Source organism: Balaenoptera borealis (assembly GCF_965194805.1).
Source record: "Balaenoptera borealis genome assembly, chromosome: 3".
Classification (NCBI taxonomy): Eukaryota; Metazoa; Chordata; class Mammalia; order Artiodactyla; family Balaenopteridae; genus Balaenoptera; species Balaenoptera borealis.
The window spans coordinates 85,251,223-85,263,696 of NC_138866.1; the positions used below are offsets into that span (position 1 = coordinate 85,251,223).

The following is a 12,474-nucleotide window of genomic DNA, read 5'->3' on the forward strand; positions in this document are numbered from 1 at the left end:
TGCATGTGTCTTTTTGAATTATGGTTTTCTCTGGGTATATGCCCAGTAGTGGGATTGCAGGATCATATGGTAAATCTATTTTTAGTTTTTTAAGGAACCTCCATATTGTTCTCCATAGTGGCTGTATCAATTTACATTCCCACCAACAGTGCAAGAGGGTTCCCTTTTCTCCACACCCTCTCCAGCATTTGTTGTTTGTAGATTTTCTGATGATGCCCATTCTAACTGGTGTGAGGTGATACCTCATTGTAGTTTTGATTTGCATTTCTCTAATAATTAGTGATGTTGAGCATCTTTTCATGTGCTTCTTGGCCATCTGTATGTCTTCTTTGGAGAAATGTCTATTTAGGTCTTCTGCCCATTTTTGGATTGGGTTGTTTGTTTCTTTAATATTGAGCTGAATGAGCTGTTTATATATTTTGGAGATTAATCCTTTGTCCGTTGATTTGTTTGCAAATATTTTCTCCCATTCTGAGGGTTGTCTTTTCATCTTGTTTATGGTTTCCTTTGCTGTGCAAAAGCTTTGAAGTTTCATTGGGTCCCATTTGTTTATTTTTGTTTTTATTTCCATTACTGTAGGAGGTGGATCAGAAAAGATCTTGCTGTCATTTATGTCAAAGAGTGTTCTTCCTATGTCTTCCTCTAAGAGTTTTATAGTGTCCAGTCTTACATTTAGGTCTCGAATCCATTTTGAGTTTATTTTTGTGTATGGTGTTAGGGAGTGTTCTAATTTCATTCTTTTACATGTAGCTGTCCAGTTTCCCCAGCACCACTTATTGAAGAAACTGTCTTTTCTCCATTGTATATCTTTGCCTCCTTTGTCATAGATTAGTTGACCATAGGTGCGTGGGTTTATCTCTGGGCTTTCTATCTTGTTCCATTGATCTATGTTTCTGTTTTTGTGCCAGTACCATATTGTCTTGATTACTGTAGCTTTGTAGTATAGTCTGAAGTCAGGGAGTCTGATTCCTCCAGCTCCGTTTTTTTCCCTCAAGACTGCTTTGGCTATTCAGGGTCTTTTGTGTCTCCATACAAATTTTAAGATTATTTGTTCTAGTTCCATAAAAAATGCCATTGGTAATTTGATAGGGATTGCATTGAATCTGTAGATTGCTTTGAGTAGTATAGTCATTTTCACAATATTGATTCTTCCAATCCAAGAACATGGTATATCTCTCCATCTGTTTGTATCATCTTTAATTTCTTTCATCAGTGTCTTATAGTTTTCTGCATACAGGTCTTTTGTCTCCCTAGGTAGGTTTATTCCTAGGTATTTTATTCTTTTTGTTGCAATGGTAAATGGGAGTGTTTCCATAATTTCTCTTTCAGATTTTTCATCATTAGTGTATAGGAATACAAGAGATTTCTGTGCATTAATTTTGTATCCTGCAACTTTACCAAATTCATTGATTATCCAGCTTTCTTTTGATGAGCATTAGCATGGTATATCCTTCTCTAGCTATCCAAGTCTTTATTTTATTTATTTATTTATTTATTTATTTTTGGCTGTGTTGGGTCTTCATTGCTGTGCACATGCTTTCTTTAGCTGTGGTGAGTGGGGGCTACTCTTTGTTGCAGTGCGCGGGCTACTCATTGTCGTGGCTTCTCTTGTTGTGGAGCATGGGCTCTAGGCACGTAGGCTTCAGTAGTTGTGGCACGTGGGCTCAGTAGTTGTGGCTTATGGGCTCTAGAGCGCAGGGTCAGTAGCTGTGGCTCACGGGCTTAGTTGCTCCGCGGCATGTGGGATCTTCCCAGTCCAGGGCTCGAACCCATGTCCCTTGCATTGCAGGCAGATTATTAACCACTGCGCCACCAGGGAAGCCCTATCCAAGTCTTTATATTTAAAGTGATTTTCTTATAGATAACATATCGTTGGGTCTTTTAAAAAAAATCTATTCTCACAATCTCTATCTTTTAATTGATGTATTAGACCATTCACATTTAAGTGATTATAATATAGTTGCATTAATATCTACTATGTTTATAACTGTTTTCTATTTGTTGCAATTTTTCTTTGTTTCTCTCCTCTCCCCTTTCCTGCATTCTCTGGTTTTAATTGAGTATTCTATATGATTCCATTTATCTCTTCTCTTAAGTATATCAATTATACTTTTTAAAAAATGTTAATGGTTATGCTAAAGTTTCCAATATACACTTACAACTAATCTGATTTCACCTTCAAATAACATATACCACTGTATATGTAGTCTAGTACCTTATAATAGAAAATTCCCAATTCCTCCCTTTCTTCCCTCATGACATTGACATTACTGTCATGCATTTCACTTATCCATATGCTATAATTACTCAACACGTTGTTGTGATTATTACTTTAAATAATCTTTAGATTAAAAATAAGAAAAATAGGGCTTCCCTGGTGGCGCGGTGGTTAAGAACCTGCCTGCCAATGCAGGGGACACAGGTTCGAGCCCTGGTCCGGGAAGATCCCACATGCCGTGGAGCAACTAAGCCCGTGCGCCACAACTACTGAGCCTGCGCTCTAGAGCCCGTGAGCCACAACTATGGAGCCTGCGTGCCACAACTACTGAGGCCCATGCGCCTAGAGCCCGTGCTCTGTAACAAGAGAAGCCACCGCAGTGAGAAGCCTGTGCACCGCAATGAAGAGTAGCCCCCGCTCGCTGCAACTAGAGAAAAGCCCACGCGCAGCAATGAAGACCCAACACAGCCAAAAATAAAATAAATAAAATAAAAATTTAAAAAATAGGAATTATTTTTAAAAAAAATAAGAAAAATAAAAGTTTTATTTTACCTTCATTTATTCCTTCTCTGATGCTCTTCCTTTCTTTACGTAGGTCCAGGTTTCTGATCTATATAATTTTCCTTCTCCTTGAAGAGCTTCTTTTAACATTTCTTGCAAGCCAAGTCTGCTGGAAATGAATTCCCTGTGGGTTATTTTTTTAAACATTTACTTTATTTATTTTATTTATTTATTTGGTTGTGCCGGGTCTTAGTTGCGGCAGGTGTTCTCCTTTAGTTGCAGCATGTGTGCTCCTTAGTTGCAGCCAGTAGGCTCCTTAGTTGTAACTCGCTGGCTCCTTAGTTGCAGCATGCACACTCAGTTGCGGCATGCATGTGGGATCTAGTTCCCTGACCAGGGATCGAACCGGGGCCCCCTGCATTGGGAGCATGGAGTGTTCACCTCTGCGCCACCAGGGAAGTCCCTTCCCTGTGGTTTTATTTGTCTGAGAAAGCCTTTAGTCTCCTTCAGTTTTGAAAGATAAATTCTCTGCATATAGAATGCTAGGTTGGTGGGGTTTTCTTTCATCAATTTAAATATTTCTTGCTTGCATGGTTTCTGAAGAGAAGTCTACTATAATTCTTGTCTTATTTCCTCTAGAGCAAAGGTATTTTTCTCCCTCTTGGCTTCTTTGAAGATCTTTTTCTTTATCTTTGGTTATCTGCAGTTTGAATATGATATGCCTAAGTGTAGTTATGTTTTATTTTGCTGGCATTTATGCTACTTGATGTTCTTTGTGCTTCTTGGATCTGTGATTTGGTATCTGTCATTAATTTTGGAAAGTTCTTGGACGTTATTACTTCAAATATTTCTTCTGCTCTGTTTTTTCTTTCCCTCCAGTATTCCAATTATGCATATGCTGCACCTTTTGAATTGTCCCACAGTTCTTAGATGTTCTGCTCTGTTTTGTTGTTGTTGTTTTTGTTGTTATATTTTTCTCTTTGCATTTCACCTTAGGAAATTCCTATTGTCTCATCTTCAATCTCACTGATTTTTTTTTTCTTGTCCATGTCTAATCTACTGATGAGCCCATCAAATACATGTTATACTGTCTTTTATTTCTATCATTTCCTTTTGATTCTTTCTTAGAGTTTCCATCTCTCTGCTTATATTGCCCATGTTTTCTTAAATGTTATGTACTTTTTCCATTAGACTTTTTGACATACTAATCATAGTTATTTTAAATTCCCTGCCTGATAATTCCAACATCTATGTCATATCGGAATCTAGTTCTGATGCTTGCTCTTGCCTGCCTTTTGGCATCTCTTGTAATTTTTTACTGAAAGCCAGACATATTGCTTTGGGTAATAAGAACTGAGATACATTAGCCTTTGGCATAAGGATTTATGTTAAGCTGGCTAGAAGTTGTGCTGTGTTTGTTTCTTCCAGCTTCAGGTGCCAGAAGCTTCAAATTCCTTTAATATCCTTGTTTTGTCTCGTCTCCTGACTTTGGGCTTTCCTAAATACTTATCAGAGTTTACATCTTGCAGCTCTTTCAGCTGTAAGTCACTGTTATTTCACTGGAGCCCTGTTGATGTGGTGGTATGATTGGGGAGGGGAAGTGTTCTATAATCTAATGATTAAAGCTCTATCTTTTAATGAGACTGTCTCTCTGGGCTATGACCTTCATACACGTTTCTCCATTGCTATAGCTTTTACCCCTTCTTAGGTGAGAAAGCCTGGAGGTGGCTGGAGTGGGAGTAATACACTTCCCCCAACATAGGTAAGACTGGAAAAGTCTTTTCCCCTGTAGGGGGGATCTTTCTTGGATCTTCACCATGAGAACTTAGAATTTTTGGAGGTAAAAACAATGAAAGGGTTGGGGGTTTCTCCCAAGACTGTGGCTCCAGAAGTTTCTCACTCTTGTGCTAGTCCACACTCAGCTTCCTGAAATTCATCAAAGTTACCATTTAAGTGTTCCTCCCAGTTTGTGGCTGAGGCAGCTTCTGTTCCAGATAAACAGATCTTGGCTATAACTCTCTGGTTTCACTTGTGTCCATATCTCAGGGTGGTAGGTTGCCCTGCAACCTCAGTTCTCTGATGGATCCAAGCAAAGTCACTGGTTTTCAGGTGTTTGGCTTTTTCTTGTGGTAAGGATGGGAGGGATGACTTCCAAGCTTTTTACATGTTGGAGCTGAAACCAGAAGTCCCCTACATATATCTATATTAGCCCACCCTTTTAAATGTATGCTTTTCTTTATCTTATAATGCACATTGTATGTTAGGATAACACACACACATAATTTAAAACTAATAAGAATATGTACAGTTGCATGTTCAGAATATTTTAATAATGGAGGTATAAAATAAAAAAAATGTTTGCAAACCACAGCACTCAAAAACTGAGGAAATGGTCATCTGTTGCTAATTGCTGGGAATCCATCACTGACAGATCCAGTCTCCATGCTAAATTATAGCCAAACAAGTGACCGGAAGTCTTAGGTCCCCAAGTTAAAGTGACAGAGCCAGGACAATTTACCCTTTGTTCATATTTACCAACAAAAACAGGCCTCAGACACTCCAGGAAAGTAGGTGGTGGGAAGGGGTATCTAGGTAAATCTAGCTGTTCTATGAATTAACCCTCAACAAGTTTGGTAACTGACCCTCACCAAACAGACATCTCTCATGAGGACAAACAACTGAGGGTCTCTAGGCTGGGGGTTTCCTGGAGGGCAGGCAGGGACGATTTCCTATTTTTATTATATCCTTAAATCCCCCAGCCCTGTGCATACTTGGAAGCTCAATTAATGTTTGGTGAATTTAGCTGAGGTAGTATTGAAGGTAAATGTAGTATATTGGGGAATCTCTACTACTGCAAAAAATGTAACTCTATTCCAATACCTGGACCTCTAAGCAGATGGAAGAGAAAGCAGTGCAGTTGCTACTGCCTTTCCAAGTAGTCAGCCCTGGAATTGGTGGCAGGTGAGGAGACGAGGTGTGCTTCTGTACCTATAGACCCAAGGAGAGAAATCTATCCTTGTGACAGCTAAAAAGTGTAGCTATAATTCTAGTATTTGAGTTACTCTATAATATATGCCTCATAACAGGGCAGGACATTCAGTAGTCAAGTGTCTCAGCTGGCAAGTAACAGAGGCCCAGCACAAACTAACTTAAACTGAAAAAAAGCTCTATAACTTGAATGTTCAAAAGTGATGATCAGGTTTAGACACACTGAATCCAGGCCTCAAACAATGTCATCAAGACACAATCCCTAGGGCTTCCCTGGTGGCGCAGTGGTTAAGAATCTGCCTGCCAATGCAGGGGACACGGGTTCGAGTCCTGGTCCGGGAAGATCCCACATGCCGCAGAGCAACTAAGCCCACGCGCCACAACTACTGAAGCCCGCGCGCCTAGAGCCCATGCTCCGCAACAAGAGAAGCCACTGCAGTGAGAGGCCCACGCACCGCGGCGAAGAGTGGCCCCCACTCACTGCAACTGGTGAAAGCCCGCGTGCAGCAACGAAGACCCAACACAGCCAAAAATAAATATATAAATTTATTTTTTTAAAAAAAAGACACAATCCCTAATATCATCTATTTGTCTATCTATCTATTTATCACCTCCGACCTCTCCACCCACTCCCCCATCTGCTTCCTCTGAGTTATCTTTATTCTCAAGTGGGCTAACTTCACAAAGGGGCAAAAATGGCCACCAGCAGCTTCAGGCTGACACTCTACCAGCTTAGGAACTCCCAGAGGAGAATGTATTTCTTTCTCAATAGTTACAATGAAAGTCTTGGCCCATATCTCCTTGGCCCAGATTTGGTCATGTGCCCATCCCTGAACCAGTCACTCTCACTCTGATTGCCCTTAATAGCCATCTGGATCTGGGTGAAGAGGGAAGCCCACCAGAACAACGTGGGCTGACAGCGGTGTTGCTCCCCCATTGAAAATTGAGGTGTAATGCCAGGAGAAAGTAGAATGTATTTTAAGGAGACAAAACACTGGGGAGACAAAAATAACATATGCTGACTATACCTTAATTGGTTTCTTTGTTTTTTAAGAGGAAAGAGTCTTATTTGGAATAATGAGAGTTTTATATTTTATTAGTGGGAAACGGTTTTTAAAGACCACATTCTGGATGTTGATGTTTTCTTTACTGCTAGATTTTTACTGCTTCTAGTTTTTTTGTTTCTTTTGTTTTAGTGCAGAGAGATAGAAAATTTTTTCTAGAGAGACAAAAATAAATCATGAGTTATAGATCCAATTCAACTTTAACATTGCAGAGTTGTTACTTAAGTTATTCAGTTTTATAATTTTACATATTTTCTTTTACACTAAAAATATCCTGGTTCCTAATGACATTAATGTACATTCTTATTTACCTTATCCTACATGCCAAAGTTTTGAAGTAATAACAATGTTATTTTTATTTATTATGGTTCACATTTCTTTATGGTTTTGGTTTTTGACCATAGGTTATATCCCAAAAGGAATAAACAACCAAAATTTTATATTTTAAGTCACTTGAAAGAATTCATTTTATGTGTGTGGTCATGCCATCAATTTGATAAGCAGTTTGGTTCCTTTGCTTCAATTTGCTCTCAGCTTTTAAAGATTGCTTTTTAAAATTGTCTTTAATTTTGGCTTTTAATTCTATAAAATTTACGTGATTCCTAAGTCAAAACTATTTTCAAACAGTTATATTCAGAGTTTTACTTCCATCCCTATATTCACCCCCTTAATCCTTCCCTCTCCTATAGGTAACCTTTTTAAAAATTATTGTTTCTGGTTTATCCTTCCATTGATTAAGAACTTCAGGTGGGATGTGTGTGTGGTGTGGTCTAAGCATGATTGACTTCCCATCTAGTAGGAGAGAGATTCCTGAGTGCAGGGAGCTTCAACTCATGTGGGTATACCAGCTTGTTGTGACAGGGGAGACAGAAGGAGAGGGCTGTGTCACTGGGATAAGCTTCTCGAAGCTGTGAAGAATGGTGTTAAAACAAATACACAGAATCTACAATTATTTCAAAAGTTAAAAAACAAAGCATGGGGACTTCCCTGGTGGCGCAGTGGTTAAGAATCCGCCTACCAATGCAGCGGACACGGGTTCGATCCCTGGTCCAGGAAGATCCCACATGCCGCAGAACAACTAAGCCCGTGCGCCACAACTACTGAAGCCCGCACACCTAGAGCCCGTGCTCCGCAACAAGAGAAGCCACTGCAATGAGAAGCCTGCGCACCGCAGTGAAGAGTAGCCCCCGCTTGTTGCAACTAGAGAAAGCCCGCGCACAGCAACGAAGACCCAACGCAGCCAAAAAATAAAAAATAATAAAAAATGTAAAATAAATTTAAAAAAAAAAAAAAAAAAACCCCAAAGCATGACACATCCAAACAAAAACAAGAGCACCCTCTGTTGGTCTCTGTTGGAATACACATAATTGGTAGTGCCTGGATTTGAAAACTGCTCATGCCAGGGGTGTCCTATTGGGTTACCTTGAATAAAGAACGCACCCGCCAACAGATGGGGAGGCCTTTGAGGCCCACACCAAATTTACCCTCGGCTCTCCCCAGCTCTCAAGTCCTGTGGCCCTTGGGACATATGCTGATACTAAATATCTATGTTACCATGTCTTGGGGGAAAAGATCTTTACTTTCCCTCCTGTACCTCTTTTCCCTGGCATAGAAAAAAAAAAAGCAAGAGCCATGTTTTCTATTGTCCCTCCAAAGCTGTGACAGTAATGACACTGCCGTAACTCTCAAGGTGCATCTTTACTCAGACAGTATATCAGTGTGAGGGAGCAGTGTGGAACAATGGGAAGAGAAGCCATGTATCTGGCTTCTCTCACTTACTAGCTGTGTGTCCTTGGGCAGGTTTCTTAACCGCTCTGAGCCTTGGTGTCCTCATCTGAAAAACAAGAATGATAGTATCCAATTCATGGGCTGTTTTTGGAGGTTTAAATGAGTGGTGTGTGTTAAACTCTTGATATGTGATGCCAGTACTACGTATGGACCTCAGTAAATAATAGCTACTGCTACTGTTATTATTTCCTTTTTGTTTCACAGGAAATTTGTGAGAATCCCCGATTTATCATTGGCGGAGCCAACAGAACTGACATCTGTCAAGGAGATCTAGGTAGGAAAGTCCCTCGGGTCATATCTAGCCAAACAATCAAGGGGTGATTAAAAGGTGTGATCCCTTCACAGTAAGTAAAGGGACAATAATCTGGTTTTGCTTTTAATGGATTTGGGGGAGGAGGTTTTGATAACATTACCTTATACTCATTTATCAACGTGCTGGTGATTGCTTCATTTAATTTCTGTCCTTCCCACCTTTCTCACTAGTTCCTTGCCCTGTGTCACAGGAGGTGTGCCTCATTCCACAGCCTCCTCTCCAGAGTCTCCAGGACACTCACACACCCCACTCAGCGAGACAAAAGCCCTGCTTTTAGCTGTACCCACCTTCCTTAGAAGGCAGCTCTGAAACTGTCCATGTACCACGCATGTCCCTTGGGCACATGGAATCTATATGCTCACAAAATGTGCTTTTGTAACTCGAACTCCTGTTGAAATCGCCCCAGAATAGCTCCATATTAAAGGAGTCTTTCAACAAAGATGACATTTGCCATGTGGATGAGCGTCCAATTTTCTTTCTGGTTGGTTAGCTTGTCTGCTTCACCAGTCTTTCCTCTGTCTCAGCCTCTTGTTCGGGAAGTATTATCTTTGGCGTGGACTGTGGGAAAGCTCTGTGAAATAAAGTTGGAGAGACATCGACAAACACAGTTTAAAACTTGTGGGAAAAGGGCACTCAAGACGGAATGAAATTTGGCTAATCTGGCCCCAGAAGGAGAGGCTGAAGAGGTTTTGGATATCTGAGTTCCTGCACTCGAGGGAAGACTGCCTGCAGAGCCCTGGGCAAGCTAATAATCTGGGCCTGTTTCAGAGGAGAGGCTGGCTGCCTGGGGGGGGCCAATGGTGGGAGGAGAGCTGTGGCAGCTCTCAGCCTCCCCTCTGCAGTCTCAAAGATGCCGTCATATCCCACAGAGCACAACGAAGGCCTTGTATATAGTCTGTGCTCTGTTAGTGATCCAGGCCTGCCCCTTGGGCATTCACACATGCATACACACACATACACAGGGCAAAGTGCCGCCTCCAACTACTAGCCAGCTTTCCTTACAATACAAATGGGCTGCACTGATGGCTCTCAGATGCTCAGTCTCTGCCAAGGTCCGAAGGGGAAATGGACTCTCACTGCAAAGTTACGGGGCAGGCAGATTTCCTGCAGGTGTTAGAAAGAATGAGCCAATTATGACCCCTACTGCCCCGTCTCCACTGAGGTCCAAATGGAGGTCTGAGCTTATGTTGCAGACAGAGGAATTGCCTACAGCCTTCAGGAAAGCCAGTCACGAGGGAGTAAGTTACCCTGTTGATCACATGGTCTAGAGACTGCTGTCACACTCCTTCCCTGGGTTGACACCTCTGTAAGGTCAGATCTGGAAGTGGGACAGTGAATGCCAAGTGAACGCCCTTCTCCAGAGAAGTAGAGCAGCCGATGGGGATGAGTCTCCGTCTTCCCTGGAGGTGTGGGCCCTCCCGTGACCTGTGCCGCGTGTTTGCCTGCAGGGGACTGCTGGTTTCTCGCAGCCATCGCTTGCCTGACCCTGAACAAGCGACTGCTTTTCCGGGTCATACCCCATGAACAGAGTTTCACCGAAAACTACGCGGGGATCTTTCACTTCCAGGTGAGGTCAAGGGAGTGGAGTTAAGAGGGCCAGCTGCTGTCTACTCACCACTGGTCTCCCTGCCTTCACTTCCCAGTGGCTCCAGGAAAGGTTCCCACCCACCCTCCCGGCCATGGATGTGGGCAGTGATCCCCTTCAGGCCTCAAGTCTGTGAGGAAGCAGTTGTTTATCTCTTCCTACCCTCAAACCCCTACACCTTCCGCTAGGCCCCAGAAAGGTTGGAGGATATCCTGTTTGCTGACCTGTGGGTCTATTTTTGCCTCTCCAGCTGGCTGGCTTCTGTGTTATTACCGGCAGCCCTTTTCAAGTAAATCCCTAATATACTAGCACTGGGAATCCAGAGGGCCCTTTAGGTTGTAAAGGAAATCCCATCCACGGCTGCAGCTCCTTTTTACTTGTGTCCCTTAAACACAGGTCTATACCAAGACTATCACGCACTCTTTCCAGCCTCTGGAAGAAAAGTCTGGTTAATCTGGGAACCAGGCTTCTGCTTCGGCCCAGCAATGAGTTTTTTGGTTCCAGAATCAATTCAGCCATTGGAAACTTTCTGGATCCAAATTGTCCTGGCAAAGAGCCAAACCCTGTGCTGACCCAGAACTGAAATGAGCTTCGTATGTGGGCATCTAGCAGATATTGGGGTTCTGAGGCATCAATCTGTCTCCAGCCCTTAAGGCTCCAAATGTCCTGGGCTGACCCAGATCATCAGTTGATCTTCTATCCCAGGACTGAAGACTTCAGAAAGGGTCTTCTCTGCAAGTTCAGGATCAGTGTCCTGCTGCCGTCCCAGCTCAGGCAAGGCAGCTGGGCCCTGAATTTTGTTTCTTCAAAATCAAGCTACTCACCTCCCTCAAATATTTAAAAGGTCTGATATCTAAAGGATCATAAACACAAAGACCAGACAGATTTTTGCCCTCTTGTCCATAAGGGAGAAAATGTCATTAGAAGGAAATTAAACTACATTTGGCTTTCTTGGGTCAAAACTGATTTGTTCAAAAAAGAACATCATCCAGAATTCAGAATATTGGACAGTGTTCCTGCATTAGCCAGAGTATATTCTGGGTCACTTTCCTTTTCCACGTCAATCCTTCTTCTTCAGCAGCAATTTCTACCTTATTTGTCATCAAGAAATACATAAATCATACATCACCTTCACCTAGACCAGTGGTTCTCAACCCTGACTGCATATCAGGATCAGTTGAGATACCTAAAAGTACTGATACCTAGGCCACACCCCAGACTTACAGAGCAGGAAAAGGAAAATCTCAAGCCCTCAGGTATGTAGGGAGCGCCTACCATCCCCCACACCAAGCTGGACTGTGTGGAAGAGAGTGTGGTTTGTAAACCACTTCTTGCCCTCAAGGAGCTCCCAGTCCAGTTAGAGAAAGAGTCACACACTCCAAACCCAGAATAATATGAACGAGCAGCAAGGTGCTTGGTATTAAGGAATGTGGGGTAGGGACACATTTCCCACTGGTAATCTGAGGATGTGACTCTGTGCTTGACGCTTCTGTGCAGTTCTGGCGCTATGGAGACTGGGTGGACGTGGTTATTGATGACTGCCTGCCAACTTACAACAATGAACTGGTTTTCACCAAATCCAACCACCACAATGAGTTCTGGAGTGCTCTGCTGGAGAAGGCTTATGCTAAGTAAGCAGCACTTTAGACTGAGGGGCAGGGCTAGAGGCGAGGAGGTGGACTGCAAAATCCAGCCCGTGTGTGTGTGTGTGTGTGTGTGTGTGTGTGTGTGTGTGTGTGTGTGTGTGTGTGTGTGTGTGTGTGTGTGTGTGTGTGTGTGTGTGTCAACTGTGACACAAAGTCAGAGAAGATCTGGTCCAGGCAGCAGTGATTCTAAGTAAAACCACTAAGAGTAGAAATAAGACGTGTGTAGGAAATCTTTAGCTTTAGCTTCCCGTAGTGAGCTCTTTAATCCTGCCTTCTTGGTGGCATTGCGAATCCTAGATGAGAGCATTATATCTTTGGAGCTCAGATCCCAGAGTCTGGCTTGGCTCCACCTCATGAGCTTGCAATATATT

General features: G+C 42.5%; 1 protein-coding gene across 4 annotated transcripts in view; it reads left to right on the forward strand.

Moving 5' to 3' along the window:
- CAPN3 (calpain 3) overlaps positions 1 to 12,474 on the forward strand; it is a 52,251-nt gene that overhangs the window by 19,455 nt on the left and 20,322 nt on the right. For all 4 annotated transcript variants that reach the window (XM_082388759.1, XM_082388756.1, XM_082388758.1 and 1 more), the window contains exons 2-4: positions 8,764 to 8,833; positions 10,321 to 10,439; positions 11,955 to 12,088. In XM_082388759.1, the coding sequence (XP_082244885.1) occupies positions 8,764 to 8,833; positions 10,321 to 10,439; positions 11,955 to 12,088 (323 nt within the window). The remainder of the gene's footprint in view (positions 1 to 8,763; positions 8,834 to 10,320; positions 10,440 to 11,954; positions 12,089 to 12,474) is intronic.